This window comes from Meriones unguiculatus, chromosome 2, assembly GCF_030254825.1.
Source record: "Meriones unguiculatus strain TT.TT164.6M chromosome 2, Bangor_MerUng_6.1, whole genome shotgun sequence".
NCBI classification, from domain to species: domain Eukaryota; kingdom Metazoa; phylum Chordata; class Mammalia; order Rodentia; family Muridae; genus Meriones; species Meriones unguiculatus.
This window is the reverse complement of record NC_083350.1, coordinates 160898480-160920655: the sequence shown is the minus strand read 5'-3', so window position 1 is coordinate 160920655 and position 22176 is coordinate 160898480. Positions and strand designations below refer to the sequence as shown.

The 22176-nt window shown below is 40.2% G+C and overlaps 1 protein-coding gene across 6 annotated transcripts in view; it reads right to left on the bottom strand.

The window, feature by feature from the left end:
* Trpc4 (transient receptor potential cation channel subfamily C member 4) overlaps positions 1–22176 on the bottom strand; it is a 172756-nt gene that overhangs the window by 113881 nt on the left and 36699 nt on the right. For all 6 annotated transcript variants that reach the window (XM_060378302.1, XM_060378301.1, XM_060378305.1 and 3 more), the window contains exon 2: positions 16839–17243. In XM_060378302.1, coding sequence (XP_060234285.1) covers positions 16839–17216 — 378 coding nt within the window. In that variant the 5' untranslated portion in view covers positions 17217–17243. The remainder of the gene's footprint in view (positions 1–16838; positions 17244–22176) is intronic.

Here is a 22176-nt window from a genome sequence, read left to right as displayed (position 1 = left end):
TTTCCAGCCATTCAATAGCAGCTTAGTACAGCTGGACCTCCTGCCCCTCATTCTGTCAACTTCTAGGAATATAGCAATTTGCACAACAGATAATGTCTTTGTCTTCATTTGTAGAAACAATAAAGGCACAATCCTGAGCAAACAAGATGATGGTTATATTAAAAATGGAAGAACTGTATAATTCACAAAGAAAGCCACAGTGGAGTAAGAAAAAGAAAGCATGTAACAGAGATTAGATTACACCTCTCTATGGACAAAGGTAAATGAGACTATAACACTGAAGAATGAGGGGATCAAGTGATGTGTGTAACTGAGGGCAGAATACTCTCAGAAGAGGGGACGATGGGCATGAAGATAACAATGCCTGGGCATGCCTGGAGCTTTGGGAGATTGAATAGCAGGACAATTTGTGATGGAAGAGTGTAGATGGCAATATTAGACAAAAGTGGATGATACACATGCGATTTGACCCACTTTCAGAACGGTGGCTGTGACTCCGTAGTGAGATGAAAAGTTATCGGGGCATTATGAACAGAGGGACAACATGATATGGCCACCTAAAGTAGAACCAGTCTGGCATTTGCACTGAGAAGGAACTAAGCGGATGGAGGATACACTAAGGAGGAAGATGGCAAGCAGCATGCAAAGAAAGAAATTACAGTGGAGACCATGACACTGGTTAATACTGGGGTAATACTGGGTAGGATATAAAATTGAAGCCACTGGGATTTGTTAGTAGACTATTATAGATATAAGATGGAATCCCACACAGAGAAGCCAAGGGTGACTGAATACCAGACCTGAGTACAGGAAGGGGCATCTCTTTGAGACAATTCTCAGAGAAAGGCTTGGAGACATAAGAGAGATCAAGATATAGTCTTTTCATGTTAAACTTGAAATAACATTAGAAATGTGGACCCCCATATCAGGTATCAACGTACATGCAGTATTTAAAACTGTGAGCCTGGATGTCATTTCACAAGTGAGAAGTGAGTGCAGGGAGAAAATAGTAATTGGAGATTTGAACTCTCTGACATTTCAAAATTTAGATTTTGAGAAGATGAGCAAGGAGCTGTAAAGGGTATTGAGAACACAGACAGTGAAGCAGAGGATTGTGAAATGCAGGATGCTGAGGCAGGTACAGTGAAATATGCATGTGGACTTCTTACAGTCACTTCTACTGGTGCAAGAGAAAACAAGAGGTTATTACTTCAGAAAGTAGGAAACATGTCTCGTGGTCTTGCTACATGTCTGGGGAAAGAAGGAAAACCGTTAAGCATGAAGAGAAGTGGGAGCTACATGTACTCCCTCAAAATGAATCATCATGCTTTCAGAGCGAAACTAGTCCAGATGGCTGCATGCCTTTCTTCAGCCCTCTCTGGATCCCTGGTTACAAGACAGAGGAGGCAGAATTTTGCCAGATAATATTACAAAAGAGGTTTGTCAGTCAGCCATCCAGTACTGCATCAAACGCTTGTGATAATCAGCTTATGAAGACAAAAGGTTGATTTGGGCTCGGGTTTTGAGGATTTAGTCCATGGCAGATTTCCTGGATGCTTGGGCCTGTGGGGCACACCGTGGTGGTCATGGAGGCTCATCAATCTTGCATTGTACTACCCATGATATACCACCTCTCACTGGCCCCACCTATGAAAGGTCCCACCATTCTATCAACACCTAAGGGTGACTATAGAACTACGGCAAAGCAGGAGGGAAAACCTGTGGGCAGCACTGATGGATCACTGCATTTGTGACTCCACAAGCAAGAGGAATCACAAAGAGTTGGAATGTGAATTCTAGAAGAAAGGAGCAGGGGCGAAATCATGAGTGTGCTGATAATTTTGTTAATAGTCAATGCCAGCTCTGTGTAGGGACATGGGGATGTGGTGGAGCTCAAGATAAGATTTGGCAAGCAAAGCAGGTTAAGTGAAGCCAGGGTTTGAGTTCCCGTGTGTCCTCAAAAGATGTGGACAGACTCTAAGGAGTAAATCTCTTAAAGCAAATAAAAATATGCAAAAAAAAAAAAAAACCCTACAACTGAGGCAGAGATTCAGAAAAAAAAGATGAGCAAAGTGACCTGGAAGAGATGATAAAGAATGAGTGACAGGTGCCTGCAAAAGAGACTCAGACTTCAGATGAGCCACAGCCTTCAGAAACCAATATGGAAGAAAAATTAACTAAATGTCAGCATCCAAGAGATCCAGATATACACCAGCTCGAAGAAAGTGCTAAGACACTAAAGGCTTAAGAAATTAAATAAAGCCAACATAGGGAATGACCTGGACTATAGAAAGAACCAGGCAGTCAAGCACAGTAGGCATTTAAAAAATCCACACACGTATGGACACCTGATTTTTGACACAGATGCCCAAACCACACAATGGAGAAAAATAGCATCCTCAACAAATGGTGCTGGTCTAACTGGATATCTACATGTAGAAAAATGCAAACAGATCCATATTCATCACCCTGCACAAAAATAAAATCAAAGTGGATCAAAGACCTCAACATAAAACCAGACACAGTAAACCTGTTAGAAAAAAAAAAAAAAGTGGGGAAGAACCTTGATCTCATTGGCACGGGAGACAACTTCCTGAACAGAACACCAATAGCACAGGCTCTAAAATCAACAATCAATAAATGGGACCCCATGAAACTGAAAAGCTTCTGTAAAGCAAAGGACACTGTCATCAGAACAAAATGACAGCCTACAGATTGGCAAAGGATCTTCACCTACCCTCTATCTGAGGACTAATATCCAGAATATATAAAGAACTCAAGAAGTTAAAAAGAAACAAATCAAGTAACCCAATTAAAAAATGGGGAACAGAGCTAAACAGAATTCTCAATAGAGGGATATTGAATGGCAGAGAAACACTTAAAGAAATGCTCAACATCCTTAGTAATCAGGGAAATGCAAATCAAAATGACCCTGAGATTTCACCTTATGCCCATCAGAATGGCTAAGATCAAAAACTCAAATGACAACACATCCTGGAGAGGATGTGGAGAAAGAGGAATCCTCCTTTCTTGCTGGTGGGAATGTAAACTTGTTCAACCACTTTGGAAATCAATCTGGTGTTTTCTCAGAAAAAAAGGAATGATGCTACTTCAAGATCCAGCTGTACCACTCTTAGGCCTATATCCAAAATATGCTCCAATATACAACAAGGATATTTACTCAACCACGTTCGTAGGTAGCAGCTTTATTTGTAACAGCCAGAATCTGGAAACAACCTAGATGTTCCTCAACTGAAGAATATATACATAAATTGTGGTACACTTACACAATGGAACACTACTCAGCAATTAAAAACAAGGAATCATGAAATTTGTAGGCAAATGGTGGGATCTAGAAAAGATCATCCTGTGTGAGGTATCCCAGAAGTAGAAAGACACACAGGGTATATACTCACTAATAAGTAGATATTAGACATATAATATAGGGTAAACATACTAAAATCTGTATACCTAAAGAAGCTAATCAAGAAGGAGGACCCTGGGTAAGATGATCAATCCTCATTCAGAAAAGCAAAGAAGATGGACATCAGAAGAGGGAGAAAACGGAACAGGACAGAAGCCTACCACAGAGGGCCTCTGAAAGACTCTATCTAGCAGGGTATTGAAGCAGATGCTGAAACTCATAGCCAAAGTCTGGGCAGAGTGCAGGGAATCTTGTGAAAGAAGGGGGAGATAGAAAGACCTTGAGGGGACAGGAGCTCCACAAGGAGAGCAACAGAACCAAAAAATCTGGGCTCAGGGGTCTTTTCTGAGACTGATACTCCAACCAAGGACCATTCATGGAGATAAACTAGAACCCCTGACAGATGTAGCCCATGGCAGCTCAGTATCCAAGTGGGTTACATAGTAATGGGAACAGGGGCTGTCTCTGACATGAACTCAGTGGCTGGCTCTTTGATCACCTCCCCTCCTGAGAGGGGAACAGCCTTACAAGGTCATAGGGGAAGACAGTGTAGCCAGTCCTGATGAGACCTGATAGGCTAGGGTCAGAGGGAAAGGGAGGAGGACTTCCCCTATCAGTGGGCTTGGGGGAAGAGCATGGGAAAAGGGGGAGGGAGGGTGGGATTGGAAGAGGATAAGGGAAGGGGCTATAGTTGGGACACAAAGTGAACAAATTGTAATAAATAAATAAATAAATAAATAAATTTTTAAAAAGAGTAGAGCAGTGATAATGAAAAAAGACTCTAGAACAGACAGGTTCAATTTTGAATTATTGCAAACATTTAAAGAAGAGCTAATAACAACAACAACCATGGGGGGTTCCATATCTAGGATAAAAAAAATTATAGAAGTTTATCAGTAAAAATCAAATCACTCAATTAATGCACAAACAGCCATGGAGGCAGTACTTAAATAGAAGAAATATAAATGCTCAATAAAAATATGAAGAGGTATTCAACACACTTACCATAGAGTAAATTCAAATTAAGACTCCTTTGAGATTCAATCTCACAGGAAAAAAAAAAGATTAAAAAAGCTTTAGGAATGAGGAACACTAATTAACCCCTGGTAGGACAGTAAAAACATGCAGCAACTAAGGAATTTCAGTGTGGAAGTTCATAAAATGGTTGGAAAGAGAACTCCCATATGACCCACTATACTATGCCCGCTTAGAAGGCCTCAAGTCAACACACTACAAAAATACCTGCACATACACACTGGAAATGGAACCAAACTGAATGCCCATCGATAGATGAGGAGGCCAAGAAAAAGGTGTTACATTCACAAGATAGACTTGCATGTAGCCACAAAGAACAGCAAAATAAAAGCATTTATGGAATGCGGAAGCAACTGAAACCATTGTTTACTAAAAAATTAAAGAAAACACTCCAATATCATATGCTTTCTTCCAACATTCGAACCAGATTCAAAATTATATACTTGTGTACAAAAAAGGGAAAATGAATGCACAGATAAACATAATGTCTGTGTTTGGTATTTCCTTCACCAAGTATGACTAATTTGCTTTTTTCTAAAAATGTTAATTTCTGATAGAAAAGGTGGTTCTTTCCCTGTGTTGATGGAGTGTTTCCTGATGAAAAGTGCATTATTAGCCAACATGTTTAGATGCCTGCCACTCAGTGCTAAATAGAATCACTTTGGTCAACTTTGTCATATGCTTTGTAAATGTCCTCTTTCAAATATTTTCTAGCTTATGATTTTATTCTAAATACACAAGGATGTTCACCTTATGGTGGCCCAGAAGCAGAGTAAACAATGAAGGGTAGTGACATAACTTCCTTCCAACGGACCCAGCCCCCTCAGACTGCACGAGCTGCCAACGCAACCATGAGCTAAGGACCATGCCTTCCAGATGCTGGCCCTCAGTGTCTGGAAACCGCAGACACTGATGATCCACACCGCAGCCTCACCCAGAACATTTCATCCCCTTTCATGTTTATCTCTCCACCTTTAGCTGTTTCCCTCCTGCCTGCTGGTCAGTTGTGGTGGAGGTTAAGGAGGAAACAGTGAAAATGAGGGATCCTGTGCAAACCGACAAAGCATACTGCACCAACTCTTAGGCTCTGTTTCAAAGCTGCTAAACCTTCTTTTAGGGAAAGCATTTTCACTCTTCTTGTTTTTATCATGAAGTTGTCTGTGAGGACTGTGCGATAGTGACACAAGGGTTCATATTTTTATGAAAACACTTGATGTGTACAGAATAGGACAAAGGCAAAGCGAGGAGAGGGCACATTAACTCCATCTAAAATGGAGTTAACCTCCTCCAGCAAAATGCCAGTGTCTGTCCCTGCGGAGTGGCAGCGTAAAGGATCAGCTCAGAACAAACTCCTGGCAGAGTCCCGCCTTCCACCGGAGCGCTGATGTCTGCTTGGCCTGACATTCATCTCCCACACTCCTGCTAATGTGCCGTTCTCACCTCCCTCTTCCCAGCAATCTCTCAGTGTGCCAGCAGAGTCTCCCTTATTACTGCCAATCTCTTCCTGCAACTCTCCAGGAGGAAAGCAGGCAAGTCCTGTGCGTTCAGTGATTATGGTGATTAAGACATACCAGGAGCCTCCGGATGAACAGATTTCAGGGTCTTTCTGTACAGCCACAGGCTCCAGAACCTGGTTTTATTCCCAGGCTGTGGCATGCTCTTGATTTCTGAGGCAGTTTATCAGATGACCAAAGAAGGCTCTTGAAAACAATCAAACCTGCACTGGGCTCTAATGGGGTAGATATTTAAACTCTGAGCCTCAAAGTCTTTATCCCTAGCAGTTAGATACTGACCTCGAACCCACAGTCTCCTCCCTTTAGTGCCCATGCACCTGCATTTGTACCTAAGTTGTTCAATTCTATCGCTCAGTAGAGACTCCCTTAGATAAGTGTTCCATGAAGTTTGTTAGGCTCCCACAAGAGCCAGTAAAAATTAACTCTTAATTCAGTGCTGGAATGGGGACCAGTTAGGTTCTATCGGCCTTCTGTGTCAGTAGGTTTAGCCAACCAGTTACAAAAATCTGATTGATGGGTGGATGGAAAGCAGTTACAAAAATTAAAAATGGCCTCCAAACCAATATAGTTTTTTTTTTCTTCATTTCATCCAGGCAATACAAGAATTTACTTGACATTAACATTACAGTAAGCATTGTGATTGCTTTCTGTGGCTGTCACATTTGTCTGACATAGCAACCCGTGAAGAAAAGAGTTTCTTTGGACTTATAAGTTAGACGAGACAGTGGTGGCACCCATTTGAGTCTGAGGTGAGGTGGCATGTCATGACATTTGGCTGGGAGTGCGCATTTCCACTGGAGTTAGCCATTCACCTCACACGGGGTCAGGGAGAGGGTGGGGGAGGAGGGCCGTATTCTCAGTGACCGGAAGACCTCTCTCTTGACTCCAACTCTCACAGTTCCCACCACATCCAGATAGCTTCCAGAGGCAAAGAACCACACCTTTAACCTAAGGCCTTTGAGAAGCTACAGTAGGTATTGTGACTCCCTGCATACAAATACAGACCTTTATCCGTAAGGAACTTGAGCACCTAGAGGCTGCACTATCTGACAGAAATCTGGCATTTTCCCCATTTAAGTCACTGTAGCTACCTACTCGCGTTGGCTCAGTCAAGTCAGCCTCTCTTTATCAAATGGCAGCAAAACTTTCCACAAAGCTCGCTCAGAAGCTTTCATAAGGTAACAGTCTCAAGTGGTCACAAATGTGTTCTAGATCTGTTGTGGGGTTCCAGTTTTATTTTAAAATGTGTTATGAGCTCAAGGGACAGCAGAGCGTTTAAGAGCACATTATTTTAGATGGATGCCAAGAAACATATATGCATATTAAGAACATAGCTTAGCAGGGTAAGGTGACACATGCCTTTAATCCCAGTACTCAGCAGGCACGTCTTTGTGAGTTTGAGGCCAGCCTGGTCGACAAAGCAAGTCCAGGCCAACCAAGGCCACACAGAAACCCTGTATTTAAAAAAAAAAAAAAAAAAAAAAAAAAAGAGCACGTTTTGCTTTTTCAGAAAATCCAGCACCCATGCAATGGCTCACGACCATCCAGAACTCCAGTTCTAAAGGAATCTGACATCTTCTTCTGACCTCTGCAGATACCAAGCACACTGTGCAATATGCAGTCAAAACATCCAGACAGAGAAAATAAAATTTATGGTATAAAGTCTCAACATAATTACTTCTATATCATTTCCTTATGCTTAATGTTACTGTGCACAAATATGGTTGTACTAGTGTTCCCTAATAGTGATGAAAACCTAATCGCCATGTCAAACAAACCAATGTGCATTCCTTCAAAGATTTCAGAAGCGATGAAGAAATGTGTAACAAGGTTACTCATGAGACAGGGTGAGGACTGTGCAAAGGAAAAGCCAACCAGTCACTTATCTTCACGTCAGTTAAGGGAGAAGAGATTGCACATAGGGTAAAATGTTTGCTGCTGTCAACTTTTCTCAGCCTCCAATATTCACCTACTCCTTGTATGAGAGTTTGAACCTTAAGCGTTTGCATGCTCTGAGCTTGTGACTAGGCATATTTGTCCAGGGCTTCTGGTAAATGATGCAAACGTTGATGTGGAATGTGGACATCTAGACCTTAATTGATGTAGAAAATGAATCAACAAAAGACAAATGATGACAATGAAAATGAGGCCACTTCCTGCCAGCTGGAAAAGTGAGGCTAATTCTACCTCCTCTGCCTGTTGTTCTAATATTAAAGCAGTAATGTTCATTTTGCCCATGAAGAGGGAAGGGCAACAAGGCAAGTTGGAAGGGCATGTTCAAGTCAGTGGCTGTTCATTCTGGCCATAGTATATAGACTTTTCTAATTTCTACTTCTGCTTCTGCCAAACACACGTGGTTACATCCAATGGCTCATTGTTAGTGTAAAAATTAATAAAGAAATTCAATTAGTAAATTCCCACAGAAATATGATTGTAGATTTAATTATGACTTTTAGAGTGATTTTATTTATGTGTGTGTTTCTATGTGTGTCTGCATGCATGAAGCAGAGGTGCAGGGGGTTATCAGCCAGCAGGTACGGTGGGTGTCTGGAATGAAACTTGAGTCCTGTTAGGACTAGCAAGTGCTCTTAATCACCAGCCATCTCTCCAGCCCTAATCACGACATTTTTAATAGGTTGGAGAATTTTTAATAATAAAGCTTTTCATCAGAGGCCACCTTTGAAAGACTGCTCCGAGGGCCACTTAGCATCTTTGATGAGCATTTCAATTAAATTAGTATAGTAAGTCTGAGGTGTGAGAATATAGTCCGTTTCAATGACGTCCAAGCAAAGGGGCTTCCACTGTTACATACTGTGCACACTCACATTCAACTCTCCACATGATTTCATCAGTAGGAACCCAACCTCTTCTTTGTTCCGAGGAAGTTAAGGCTCGAATAACTCTATGATTTTCCTGACTGTTGAAGTCAGGAGTTAGATCCGGGCCTTTCCCTTCTAAGCTCTCGAGACGTGTTCTCACACCCTCCATCCCAAGAGTGACTCAGTTTCTTCTGCCAGGACCGTTTCTGTGCCAAAAAGCAGGTTCTGTTTCTCTAGGACATCTGCTAGGAAAGACAAGTGTCTGCACACTTGAAGACTTCCTCTTGCTGGAACCTGTGTTTGCTTCTCACCTGATGTTTTCCTAAAGAGGTCAAATCCTTTACTTTGTGGCCTCCTGACATATCTGGCTTGTTTTGCTTTAATGTGAGCTAAGTTGTGATGTGCCAACAGGATGGAGCAAGGGAGCACATTCCCAAGGGATTATGTGTAACTGCTGGCCTTCACATGACCAAAGAGGTTACCTGAATAAGAGCAAGAACAGCTAATTAGCTGAAGCCACTGTATCGTATTAACAGTGTTTCAAAGGGCCACTCTTTAACATGGTTTCATTTAGAACAACTTACTTCTTTAAAGATTGCCATTTGCCAGCTGACTAAACAATTTAAGCTCTGTGTTGTAACAGCTTTAAAATTCCCTGCTGTGGAATAATAAAACACAATTTATTTTTCAGATCTTCAAAGTACTTGTTAATATTGACTACATTGCATTATAAAAAGAAATCCAATTTGGAGAAGATTGTTCGCTATTTAACTCTAGAGGCAGATTAAAAAAATATTATTGTATAACATTTTTATTGATCACTTTATACCAGAGTTTAAATAAAGTGGAATTGTTGATTGATGTCGCTAGATCCCACAGTGGGATAAACATTTTGAAGCGGTGAGAAACAGCACTTTTTTGTATTTTCGGCACATGGCTCACTCTGTAGTCCAGGCTAGCCCTGAACCCACAGTGATCCTCTTGCTTCGGCATCCCAGCTGTTAGGATTACCTCAATATGTCACTATGATGCCTGGCTTGAGAAATGACATCTGTATCCCTCATCATTTATTTTTCTTGTGTTCTTTCATTCTCTTGCCTGCTGTAAATTTTGATGTTAGCTGTTTATGGGTTCATGGATCTTTGGGCTCATTTACTTTACTGATAGCAGGCAGATTCACACTGTGTGCATACTGTTGATATTCCAGACTTAACCTAAGGCATGATTTCATGAGCACAAACAGGAAAAGCTGCCATTAGGCAATCCATGGAGGATGGTCACAGAGTTTTCATTATAACAATGAATCCATGTTCTAACTAAACTTCTAGACTGACTATATCTTTGTCTTCATGTAATTTAGTAAACCTTGAATTAAAATCATGAGTGTAAAAGGTAACTGGCTTTTGCTGAAGCCTAGTAAAGAAAACCCTGTAAACCTTTTCAGTGTCTGATTCTTGAAAGTGAAAACAGACAGAGGCAACATAAAATATTATATCTGTTTAAAGAACAGGTCTACACCCAGTGCCCAGAAATGTATTTATTAAGCATTCACAGCCAGTGAAAAGAGTTATATATTTCTAGTTACTGATATTTTTTCTGGGATATATTTTTGAATTAGCTTGCTAATGCCAGAATTCCATTTCACAGTCTTTGATTTTTCTGATTTCATAATAGTTAATGTTTCTAAAGCCACAGAATTGTATTACAAAGACTACTGAGACTATAAACCCATCCCTATATCCACTGGCAAGGAAAGAAGAAAACAAACAGAATTACGTTCTGCTGTGCTCATCCTTAACTTGTTTCCTGTTTGCAAATATGAACAGAGAAGTCACATGGTCTTTGGGGGTAAACTGAGGACGCTTTACTCAGCTTGCAGAACATTCTGGGTTACTGGTCTGTGTGTACCTGCAGGAGGGCATAGCATAGTTATGGTAGCATTATTATATCGGACTCACACGTAAATTTATAAAAATGATTGAAAAGTGTAAGCACCACTAGACTTTGAAAAGCTGACACAGAACCACAACCCAGAGAGATACGGAAATTTCTTATCAGAAATGAAAAAGAGGGCCAAAGGCCAGCCTTCTATCCACCTTCTATCTAAAAGCATGAGGCCCACTCTTGCCCTTTCTTAGCACTTCACAGCTTCTAGTGACTATTATTCTGATGCCATGGTTATGGCAAAGAGTACAGACAGAGGGCCACAATTAATATTTATTGAGCAACCAGACTTAAAATGTCATTGTAATATTTAAGACAAATATACAGAATACATAGGACCAGAACATCTCTTTAATATGTCTTTTCTATACCCTAATTTAGAGAAATTAACAATTCCAATGACTCCTCTTCCAAAATGGTGCTGTGGCTAGAGCCAGGCCAACTGGCCCATTTCAAGGGCCCAGACATTTAAAGACTAATGATTCCTGGCTTTGCCAGCTAAGACATGTCACTCAAGCTGTGTTGTCCTTTCATTTCCTCACCTTTTAAAAAGAGATGAGAAAAGTGTCTACCATCATAAGATAGAGTCAATATTTCAAGGATTTAACAGAAGTAAAGTTCTTAAGTTAGCTACTGGCAAAGCAGGAGGCTACTATGGTGAACATCATCATTAGCGTCTTCCTGGTCATCACTGTGCCTAGATGGAGGTTGGTGGGTAGCATTGTATTACAAATGCTTCAGTCAGGCCAAATCCAAGGCACTCTGTGAACCCCCTCTCCTTTTTTCCTTTTTGAAGTAAAGGACTATATTAGATGATTTCATGATCTGTCCTGGTTATAGAGCCCATCAATGGTTTGCAGTTGAGTTTTAGAATCAATGTATCTTCAACTGAATTACTCTAGGACCTTGCTGTGGGGCTAATGAATGATATCATTCTAACAGATTTCACCTACGTCTCCTAGACAGGTTAGCACCATACAGTTTACCACCCGCTGCAGAGACGTGCATGTGTTTGATCAATTTCAGTATTCCCTAAGTCACAGCTTCTCTAGAATCGTGTCCAGACCAGTGTCACCTTCTTCTGGGAACTTGCTTATTTCTACATAAATTTCAGGGTGTCGTTTCAAAGTTGCTGTGTCAGGAGCCACAAGTAGGGTCCAGCAGCTCATGGGGCCCATCCTGTGATTCCAAAGGTGCTAAAGGCATAGAACCGCAGGTGCAAATGAAGAGTGGAAAAGCTTACTCTGCCTCCAGATGAACATTTCCTGGGACAAATGTAGTTGTACTTGATCTGGCCTCTAAAGACATCTTAGAAGAAATGTCAGCCAGAAACAGTTTAAAGTCAAGTAGCCAATCAACTGACCAAAAATGGAGCTGAGAAATCATCCTTGGCTACTGTCTCTAGGGAAGTGCGGTATAGGAAGGCTAGAGAAAAGTTCAGAAAAACAAAGCATAATGGAGGACAGCAGTGTAGTGACGCCAGCTGTCCCAGTGAGAACACACAATCCTCCCTGTGCCATCTCACACAGGAACCGAGAACCACGGGCTTCTGCTTTACTAGGAAAAGCAAACCTTCAAAGCCACACTGACAAAAGTCAGGGTATGCTAAAACCCCACAAAGATTTCCATGAAGATTAGTGGTAAGATGTAAAAAGTTTCATCAGGAGCTGCAGAGATATGGGAGTTTGGTTTACTCTGCTGTCCTTATTTTCATCTATCCACTCCTCCAGACCTCATTCAGACCTACATTTCTAATTAACTCTGAGGTATCAATAGCCATTAAAAACTAAATATATCCAATCTGGTCCCTTAGGCCGTTTCTCAAAGAGTCTATTTTAGACAGTGCTCCTATAATTTCCCAAGGTATTCAACCAACATAGCTGTCTCTCCCTTTACATCTGTCTCCTGCTCTCTCACATCCTCTACCCTGCAACATTGTGCTTATCAAATCCACTTATTTAACTTCATAAAGACTACAAGTTTTCTTTTCTTTTTTCTTTTCTATTGCGACCACCTTTATTCTTAACTCCATGTTGGATTTTTCCCTTTCTTCATAACTAGAGCTTAACGCTCCTGAGAATAGGAATGCTGTTTCTCTTTAGGCTCCAGCACAAGGCCTAGCAGACTAAGTCAGCAGAAATTGCTCCCCAGTGAGTGTAATTAAGAAGCACACCAATTCATTTGAAGTATCCCAGCGCTCATGATTGGAGTATGCCACCAAACACTGGATCTTTTCCAGAGGAAAAATGTAGCATGTGACAGATTTGTCAAATAATAACATATCTACAAATACACAGCATATTTCAGGATCTTAGTGATTTTCTAATAATTGGTTTTTAATGGTTTTACATTAGAAGCTCTTGCTTGGCCTTTGCTTGAAGTCGCATTTATCAAATCTGATAGATAATTACTGTTTTAATGCTATACTTTGCTCCAGTGACCTCAGCATTAGTGTTGATGTGTTTTGGGATATTTGGGGATGTATAAGTATCTATACATCTGGAATTGTGTGGATTACCACAATACACAAAATTATTTCAATAATTACAAGCATTCCCTAAAAACTTACACTTTATTTAAGAAATAAAAAAAAGTCCAGTTAAAAATATGTTTCCATCAGTCTCTGCAGGATCACCTGGGCTCAGATTTTTTAGTTTTGTTGGTCTCCTTGTGGGGCTCCTGTCCTCTCCATGTCATTCTATCTCCACCCTTTTCTTCTTCCATAAGACTCCTTATGCTCTGCCAAAGGTTGGCTGTGAGTCTCAGTGCCTGATTAATCCTATGTTGGTTGGGTGGATCCTTTCAGAGAACCCTTTATTATAGGCTCCAACTAAGGACCATAGAACCCCTGCTCAGATGTAGCTGATCCGCAGCTCAGTCTCCATGTGGATCTCCGAGTAAGGGGAGCAGGAGCTGCCTCTATCATGAACTCAGTTGCCTACTCTTTGATCACTCACCCCTGGTGATGCAGCCTTACCAGGCCACAGAGGAAGAGGATCCAGGCAGTTCTGATGAGAGTTGATAAGGTATGGGCAGATGGCAAAGGAGGATAACTCACTGTTTCAGTGGACTAGGGGAAGGGGATGGGGGGAAGAGGGGGGAGGGTTGGACTGGGAGGAGTTGAGAGAGGGGGTTTTAATCAGGATATATAATGAATAAATTCTGGAAAAAAAAGTTAAAATTGAAAAAAAAAAACTCTTTCATCAGGACTGCCTGAATCATAGTGGAGAACTTCTCCTTTCAGTGGACTAAGGGAATGGGTTAGGAGGAAGGAGGAGGGAGGTTGGGACTGGGAGGAGTTGAGGGAGGGGGCTTCAACCAGGATATATAATGAATAAATTGTGAAGAAAAAATAAGAATTAAAAATTATTTTATGGAAAAAGCAATAAATCAAATTCCATTACAAACAAAAAAAGTTTCCAACATCTGTGCTGTATGAAAACTGACATTCCGGTTGATGTTGTCTGTGTCTAAAAGGTGTGCTACCTAATGAAATCACACATATACAGCCAAACACGAATGGGGTTTAACACAGCCCTCAACACATCCTTTACAGACTTTTATGGACTAAACCTTGTACATTCATGCTGCTGAAGCCTCATTTCCATGGTACAGCAGATCAGGAACTCTAAGGGAGCCTGAGAGTGTTCTTCAAAAATTGTCAAGTTCAAATCAAAAAGGACAGTTTTCCTTTACTGTCCTTCACTGAAGTGGAATTCTGAAATGCACAAATAGAAAAGGGATTCTTGGCCAGGAGCCTCATGTGAGAGACATCTTCCAGAAGCACATGGCCTGGGAAGCTTCAGAGTCTTGGCAGACTGCAAACCTTTACTACTTTCTATTAATAATCAAGGTCCAAGTGCCTGTAAGGAGCCAGGACCTACTTGTGAGATGAAGACTTAGCTCAGAAGCTGAACATTTTCCAGCAAACACTCTCATAATAGCAGGTACCTTCTCCAGACACCAGATTTCTCCGGTTAACACAAAGTCATTGTCTAAAGAGACACTGAAGAACCCTCTAGAAAACGAAACTGATGTGTTCCTTCAGTAACACGTGAAAAACACATTAAATGTCAATTTCGTTCTATAGACTTCTGGGCGTCTGTGATGGTGTACATGGAAGACTTGACAGCACCCCTATGGCTTCCTAAGCAAAGTTACAAGGGGGTACACAGTGCAACGTGTTGCTCGTAAAACGTGTAGAAGCTTTAGGGCTATGATTACAGGCACAAATGTAAAACCCAAAGATGACTAAGGGTAGCAGCTTGGGTTTTCAGCATTTTTTAGCAGCTCTTGTACTGAAGCCTTTGTCTGAGGGTGTCAGTGTTCAAAGGTAGAGCTTTCAGGAAGTGACAGAGGCTTACTCCACATGAATGCATTATTTTAGTAGTGGGTGCCTGGATTCGTGGCCTACAGGAAAATGCCAGAAATTCTTGCAGGTAGGGCCCAGTTGGAGAAAATATATTATAGAAGCCATGCCACTGAAGGCTTCTTTCTCTTTGCTTCCTGGTCCTTGCGTGGCAGTCATATCTTCTCCACCATGCTGTTCTGTCTGTGTGATGACAAAGCTGAACAAATATTGGCTGTAGTCTCTGAACTGTGAGAATCTACCTTTGCTCCCTAAGCTAGTTACTCTTCAAGGCTCTGTCACTGTGATGTCACTCTAACACCAAGACGGCAGAACCTCAGCTTACACCCACTAAGCCAGACTGCAACTTTCTCCATCTGGGTGACTGAAGCCCCTTAGTGGTGGAACACTGGGATTTGACAGTGTCTTTAGGTGTTACTATAACTTTATGCCTCAATCTAGGTTTGCTCAAGCCTCCAAGGGTCAATGTAAATTTGATCCTGTCAGTGAAGTTTAACATGGAAATGAGGTAGCAAACAACAAAGCTTGCTAAGCACTAAGCAGGGAAGTATGATTCTTTTAGAGGTGTTTTTTGTTTGTTTGTTTGCTTTTTATAGTTTATCAATGTTTAGTTTAGGGAAGAGGAAGGAGTGAATGAGGATGAGATTTGAGAATAAATCATGAGACACACGGCATCCCAGAACTGGAAAAGATGCTCAGCCACAGTTTTCAACCTACTAACTGTGACTATCTTGATAAAAAATAGTCTTTCAGAGAAGCAAAGACAATATAGTGTTTATATAGCAGCAAAGGCAATATAGTGTTTATATAGTAGCCATAGCACATCTTGGCTATGTGATTCCTCAGTGCTCATCATTTTCAAACACAGAAAACTGTTGTGTTATCAAACAGGGCAGAAGTTGCTACAAGTAAAATAGACAAATTTGATATGATTCCACTTTGAAAGACAGATTTTAACCCTAGGGAGGCAGAGGCGGGTGGATCTCTGTGAGATCGAGGTCACCCTGGTCTACAAAGTGAGTTCCAGGACAGCCAAAGTTACAGAGAAACCCTGTCTCAGAAAAAAAAAATAAAAGGAAAAAACAGAGATAGATTTTGGAGCCATGGTAATATCTGCAATGTCTCTGGAATTAGTCCACCATTAGCTTTGATACAAAGAGGTAAAGGGGTAAATGTTAGGAAACAGGATCAGACAGGCCATTCCAAGATGTGGAACACAAAAGATCCAGACAGAAAAAACATTCCTTGTCTGCTCCCATCTATAGTTGCATTTCTATGGTAGAAAACACTCAGAGAGAAAGCAAACACACTGCATTGTACTTACACTTTCTTTTCATAGCAATAACGTGTCATCACACTTATGGAGTTGATAAATATGTTATAACTCTCCTACAGTAAGAGTGCGCTTCTTTCCAGCAATCATTTCTGCTTCTTGTATGAACCTACAAGAAGCCTTGATAGTGTGTTAACAGACAACATGAAAATCAGATGGTGGTATTCACTGTTTCAGGCAGATTCAGGAACCCACAATGTGCACGGAGGTTAAACAGAAAAACAGTCCAACAAATTACAGCGCGATAGCTCAAAATGTTGAAATGAAATCAAAGAACGAAGGAAAACCACACACACACACACACACACACACACACACACACAGGCGCACACAGTGTTCACAGATCTAAAGAAACTTCCTAATATCCAAAATAAACCCAAAACAATACTTTCGCACCCACCTGCTTCTCTCCACTTGGCTTTTTGTGGTTGAGCAATAGCTCCACAGCTCCAACCACCTCTTTCCGGATAGCATGAAGCAGTGCATCACCAACATAGACGTTGAAACTCAAAAGGAGTTCAATAAGCTCCAGGTTCTCGTTTTCAATGGCGATGAGAAGGGCAGTCCTCCCAAGGGGGTCGATGCAGTTAATGTTGATTTTAAAATAAATCTCGGCTTCCTCGAGAGACTTCTTGACACTTGCATAGTCCCCCTTTTCCACGGCGTTCAAGTAGGCTTTCTCTGATGGGGAGAGTTCAGATTCTGCTCTGACAATCCTCAGAGGAATGCGGTCTCGGTAGGGGGCGTTGACACTTCTTTTATAATAGAACTGAGCCATGCTTCAGGCCATGCTAGTCCATCATGTCTAGAAGCACACACAGAAAGCAGAGTGTGAGCGTCGGCGTTAGACATCACACATGCTATCAGAGGCACAGTCACGATGGACCACAATAGTGTCTCTGTCGATGAGAAAAAGAGGTTTTCTCCTTAGGTAATGAAAACAGGTATTCACTCAGCTGCCTGGAAAACAGGAGTTAAAATTTCTTTTTAAGATATCTAATTATATGCATGTATGTGTGCAGCTATGAGAGTTTATGTGCATCACGCAGGTACTCAGAGAGGTCAGAAAAGGGCATTAGGTTCTTGGGAATTGGAGTTACAAACCATCCTGAGCTACCACGTGGGGGCGGGGTCCTCTGCAAGAGCAGTCAGGGCTCTTAACCAGAGAGCCCTCTGTCTCTCCAGGCCCAACAATATCTACTCAAACAGCAGAAAATTATCTTAAAAATTTAACGTAAGCAGAGACTGCAGCTCTATATTTTGAGAAATTATTTGCAAATACATATATTTACACACACACATATTTGTATATATATATATGCACATATACACATATGTATGTACATGCCTGTTCATACACATGTGCAAAGCACTTTAAAAATTAGACGCCACGCCTTTAGGGTCCCATCAGGAATGTTCCAATACACCGTTCACTGTAAGTTTTGTTGATCATGAAGCTGGTGCTGTAGTTAGAGAGTACTGACACGTTGGGAGAGAAATCTCACCTGTTATGTCATCTGCTTCTAACATTAACAAGTGTTCACATCAAAGTTAGTGTGAATTAACAGTACTACTGTCAGTAAAATGACATTGAGTCTAACGAATGTAATTTTTTTTTCTGTTCGTAAGTGAATTCCATGAAGGAGAAGGAATGTATACTGATGACATTAATCATCAAGATGAGAATGTGCAACTCAACCTGGAAAAAAAAAGACAAAAGAAAGAACAAGCGCACAATGAGAATGTGCTTTTCAATTCTGCGGCCTCTGCGAGATGAACATCCACGCGATGGAGGGAAGGATTCATCTGAAAACTTATTTCTATTTGGAAGTCATGGGAAAGATACAGCTGAGGCTGATAAAATAAATTTAAAATAATCGTACATGAAAAAAAAGCCACTGAAAGCAGTACTACTTCAGCACAAACCTAGTGTTGTAAAGTCTCAAAAAAATTACATTTTGCATATAAATTCTTTACTGAAGTTTTCTGCATTCATACCTGTTATTTCAAGCATTCTCTGAAAACTTACTTTCTGTACATTGCATAAAATTAAAATAAATGGGTCATTTAAGCCACTTGCATATTCCTATTAATTGGTATTTATAGGCCCAATGAGTATATGAGTAAATTAGCCTGATTTATATGGTGTTTTAACTGTAGATTAAACAGACTTTGCACCAACAAATATGACTGTATCTTTAAATTTTTATTTTTATTTTTTTTAAATTCTATGTGCATGTATGTGTCTGCACGAGAGTACAGGTGCTCAAAGAGGTCAAAAAAGGGCATTAGATCCTTTGGAGCTAGAGTTATAGGTGTGTGTGTGTGTCACCTGACATGGGTTTTAGGAATTGAACTCAGGTAATCTGGAAGAGCAAGGCGCAATCTTAACTGCTGAACCATCTTTCCAGCCCCAAATAGGATCACATTTAACAGTTTCAGCCCGAGAAAGTTGTTTACATATAGCTTCATTTTATTGGTGATGTCAATAATCATGTAATTAAATTTTAACCTTTGGCCTCCAGATTATTCATCATGAATTCTCCAATGTCTAGAGAGATGAAATAATAACCAAGACCATTATTTCATAATCGGCAGTTGTGTAGTCTAATTGACATTTTCTTCAGGTATCTTTGATGACTAAGTAAGACATGAGTATGTCACATCTATTAATATTAGACACACAAATTAGTTAAGTCTGAGTATAATTTAATTATTCTGAGGATGTTTTGACTCAGTCTGGAATAAAAGAAGAATCACTTATATTACATAAAGGCAAGGAGGCTTCAATATTCTTCAAGTATAGTGAAAACACCGACAAATCCAAGTTTTTATGATGTTGTCTTTTAAGGATCTGATATTAAAGCTGATTTATGCGTTTATGTTACCTTTAAAATCTTTGTCTTGGATACAGAAATTGTGGTACATTTACACAATGGAATACTACTCAGCTATTAAAAAGGAAATCATGAAATTTGTAAGCAAATGAATGGAACTAGAAATGATCATCCTGAGTGAGGTAACCCAGAAGCAGAAAGACGCTCATGGTACATTCTCACTTATAAGCGGAAATTAGCTATATAATACAGGATAACCATATTACAATCCACAGACCTAAAGAAGCTAAATAACAAGGAAAACTCCAAGGGAGATGCTAAATTCTCTTTCAGAAGGGCTAATAGAATAAACACCAGCACCAGAAGCAGTTAAAGAAAGGGAACGGGATGAGAGCCTACCATAAATGTCCTCTGAAAGACTCCACCCAGCACGGAATCAAAGCAGATGATAAGACTCACAGTCAAACTTTGGGCAGAATGCAGGGAGTCATAGGAAAGAGTGGAGGAACAGAAGAACCCAGAGTGAACAGGAGCTCCATAAGAAGACCAACAGAACAAAGTAAATAAAGTGTAATTTAAAATAAAGTTAAATTAAAATTAAAAAAAAAAAAAAAGAAGACCAACAGAGCCAATTATCTGGGCTCATATAGGCCTGCAGAGACTGATGCACCAACCAAGGACCATACATGAAGAGGACCTAGACCCCTGCTCAGATATAGCCCTTAGGCAGTTCAGTTTCCTTGTGGATTCCCTGGTAAAGAGAGCAGGGGCTGTCTCTGACATGGACTCTGTTGCCTGCTCTTTGATCACTTCCCCCAGGCCACAGTGGAAGAGGATGCAAGCAGTCCTAATGAGACTTGATAGGCTGGGGTTAGATGGTAGGTTAGGAGGGAGTCCCCCCTTCCTGAGAAATAGGGAAAAGGATAGGAGGAAAGAGGGAGGAGTGGGACCTGGGGGAGATGAGGGAAGGGTCTTCAATCGGGATGTGAAGTGAATAAATTATAAAAAATAAATTTAAATTAAAAAAACTGTCTTTAAGGGAGAAGATGACCTATTTTTCGCAGGGCTTGAAGCTAGCATCCAGAGACCGTGGCATCAGTGCCACGGACCTCACATGCTAATTCTGCATGGAGCATAGCCTGCATGCCCACTACTGGTAACATCCAGCATTTCTGTTTTAGTTTTTCAGTGTATAAACTTCTGCTATCTCATTTTTCCTTATATAAACTACTTAGGAAAACACACACTTTCTATATGTTCTTGGCTTTAATGTTTCTTGTCAAGTCATGTCTTTTTGCTGAGATAATTAAGGTAAAATGAAGATACACATAAATTACATACACATATATTATATGAAAATTTTGTAGAAATAATTCATCGAGATTGGGAATTGATCAAAATAATAGAAAACAATTTCATTCCATTTTTTTTCTTATTACTACTAACAATGCTATCATATAAAGAATTAGGACCTACATTTACAAAATATAAATAAGATGTCAATGGAAAGAACAGTAGGAATTGGAAAACTGAGAGAAAAGAGGCAGAAGAAGAGAAATTGATTTTGATTAAAATTTGTTTCATTGTATCCAGTTAACTCCCACAAATATAACCCGAAATATATTATATTGCAGAGATAAAGTGGGTATAAGATACATAAGAAAATCTGTTTATCCATGGTAGGAGGAAATAACACAGAACTAAGAATGAGAAAGAAAACAACAATCACACTGAGGACTTAGAAAGGACTTTTATCATTCAAGCTCTTGGATTAAAAAAAGAGAGAGAGAGAGAGAGAGAGAGAGAACTTAAAAAAAGATAACAGCACATGAAGAGTTCTGGGCATGCCTGAAATACAGTGAAAATTTATATAGACTCGATGAAGTTCAAATATTGAAGGTGGGATATTGGGATATTGAAACAGACATGCAGAAGTTCAGCTCTGCTGCTGCTAAAACCTTCAAGAACAAGGAGACTGTGTAAGTTTGCAGCACAGAAACTTGGGCTTGTTGTTCCTAGGGATACAGTGTGCCAATGCAGGAGCAGTGGCAGGAGCAGATAAGGCTGGAGGTGCTCCTGGGCAGACAGACTTATCAGCAAGTGCAGAGCTGTCACTCAGCGATGGGATGTCGGTAGAAGAACAGGGCACCGAGAGCAGAAAGCGCCTTGACCAAAAATGTCCAATAAAAGCCTGGTGCAGTCTCATACCATCAAGATGAGTTTTCTGGAGCAAAAGAAAATTCTCCCCATCAAGATTACAGAAATTTCGAGATTCTTTTTTTTTTCTTACATGTCATTTTTAAAATGGAACAATTCTTCATCGCGTCATGTTTCAAAGGATTAAATAGCAGATGGAGACCAATAAATAAAGACTTAAATCTGCAATATGACTTTCGGCATAACCTAAAATTCATTTTTTTCTTAAGGAAAATGGTAGGAGATTTAAGGGGGAAATAGAAAGAGCTGTGATTTGACATCAACATGAAAAAAAAATTCCAACCATAAGGAAGCAGCATAAATATGCACAAGGAAACAAATTCTTCATGTTCCCTGAAGGATCCGCTTCGTTCTGCGGTAAAATGAACAGTGAATGTGAGTTTCAAATAAGACTAAAAAAAATGCATAGATATCTTCATTTTCAGTAAATATTGCAAAGGGCAACATGAATATTCATCATTTAAATACATGTTTAAAATGTGATCCCAGTGCTTGAAGGAGAAAGCAAACCTTGAGTCCATGGGCCTGGGGATGCTACTACACATACTTAGGAATTTGTATGGAATAGAAACAGCAATAAAACAAAAATACTTTACTAACTAAAATATTATGACACCCGAGGATTTTAAAGAGAGAAATAAAAATTATACTTATTTTTAAACTTGAAGACTCAGGATTTAATAG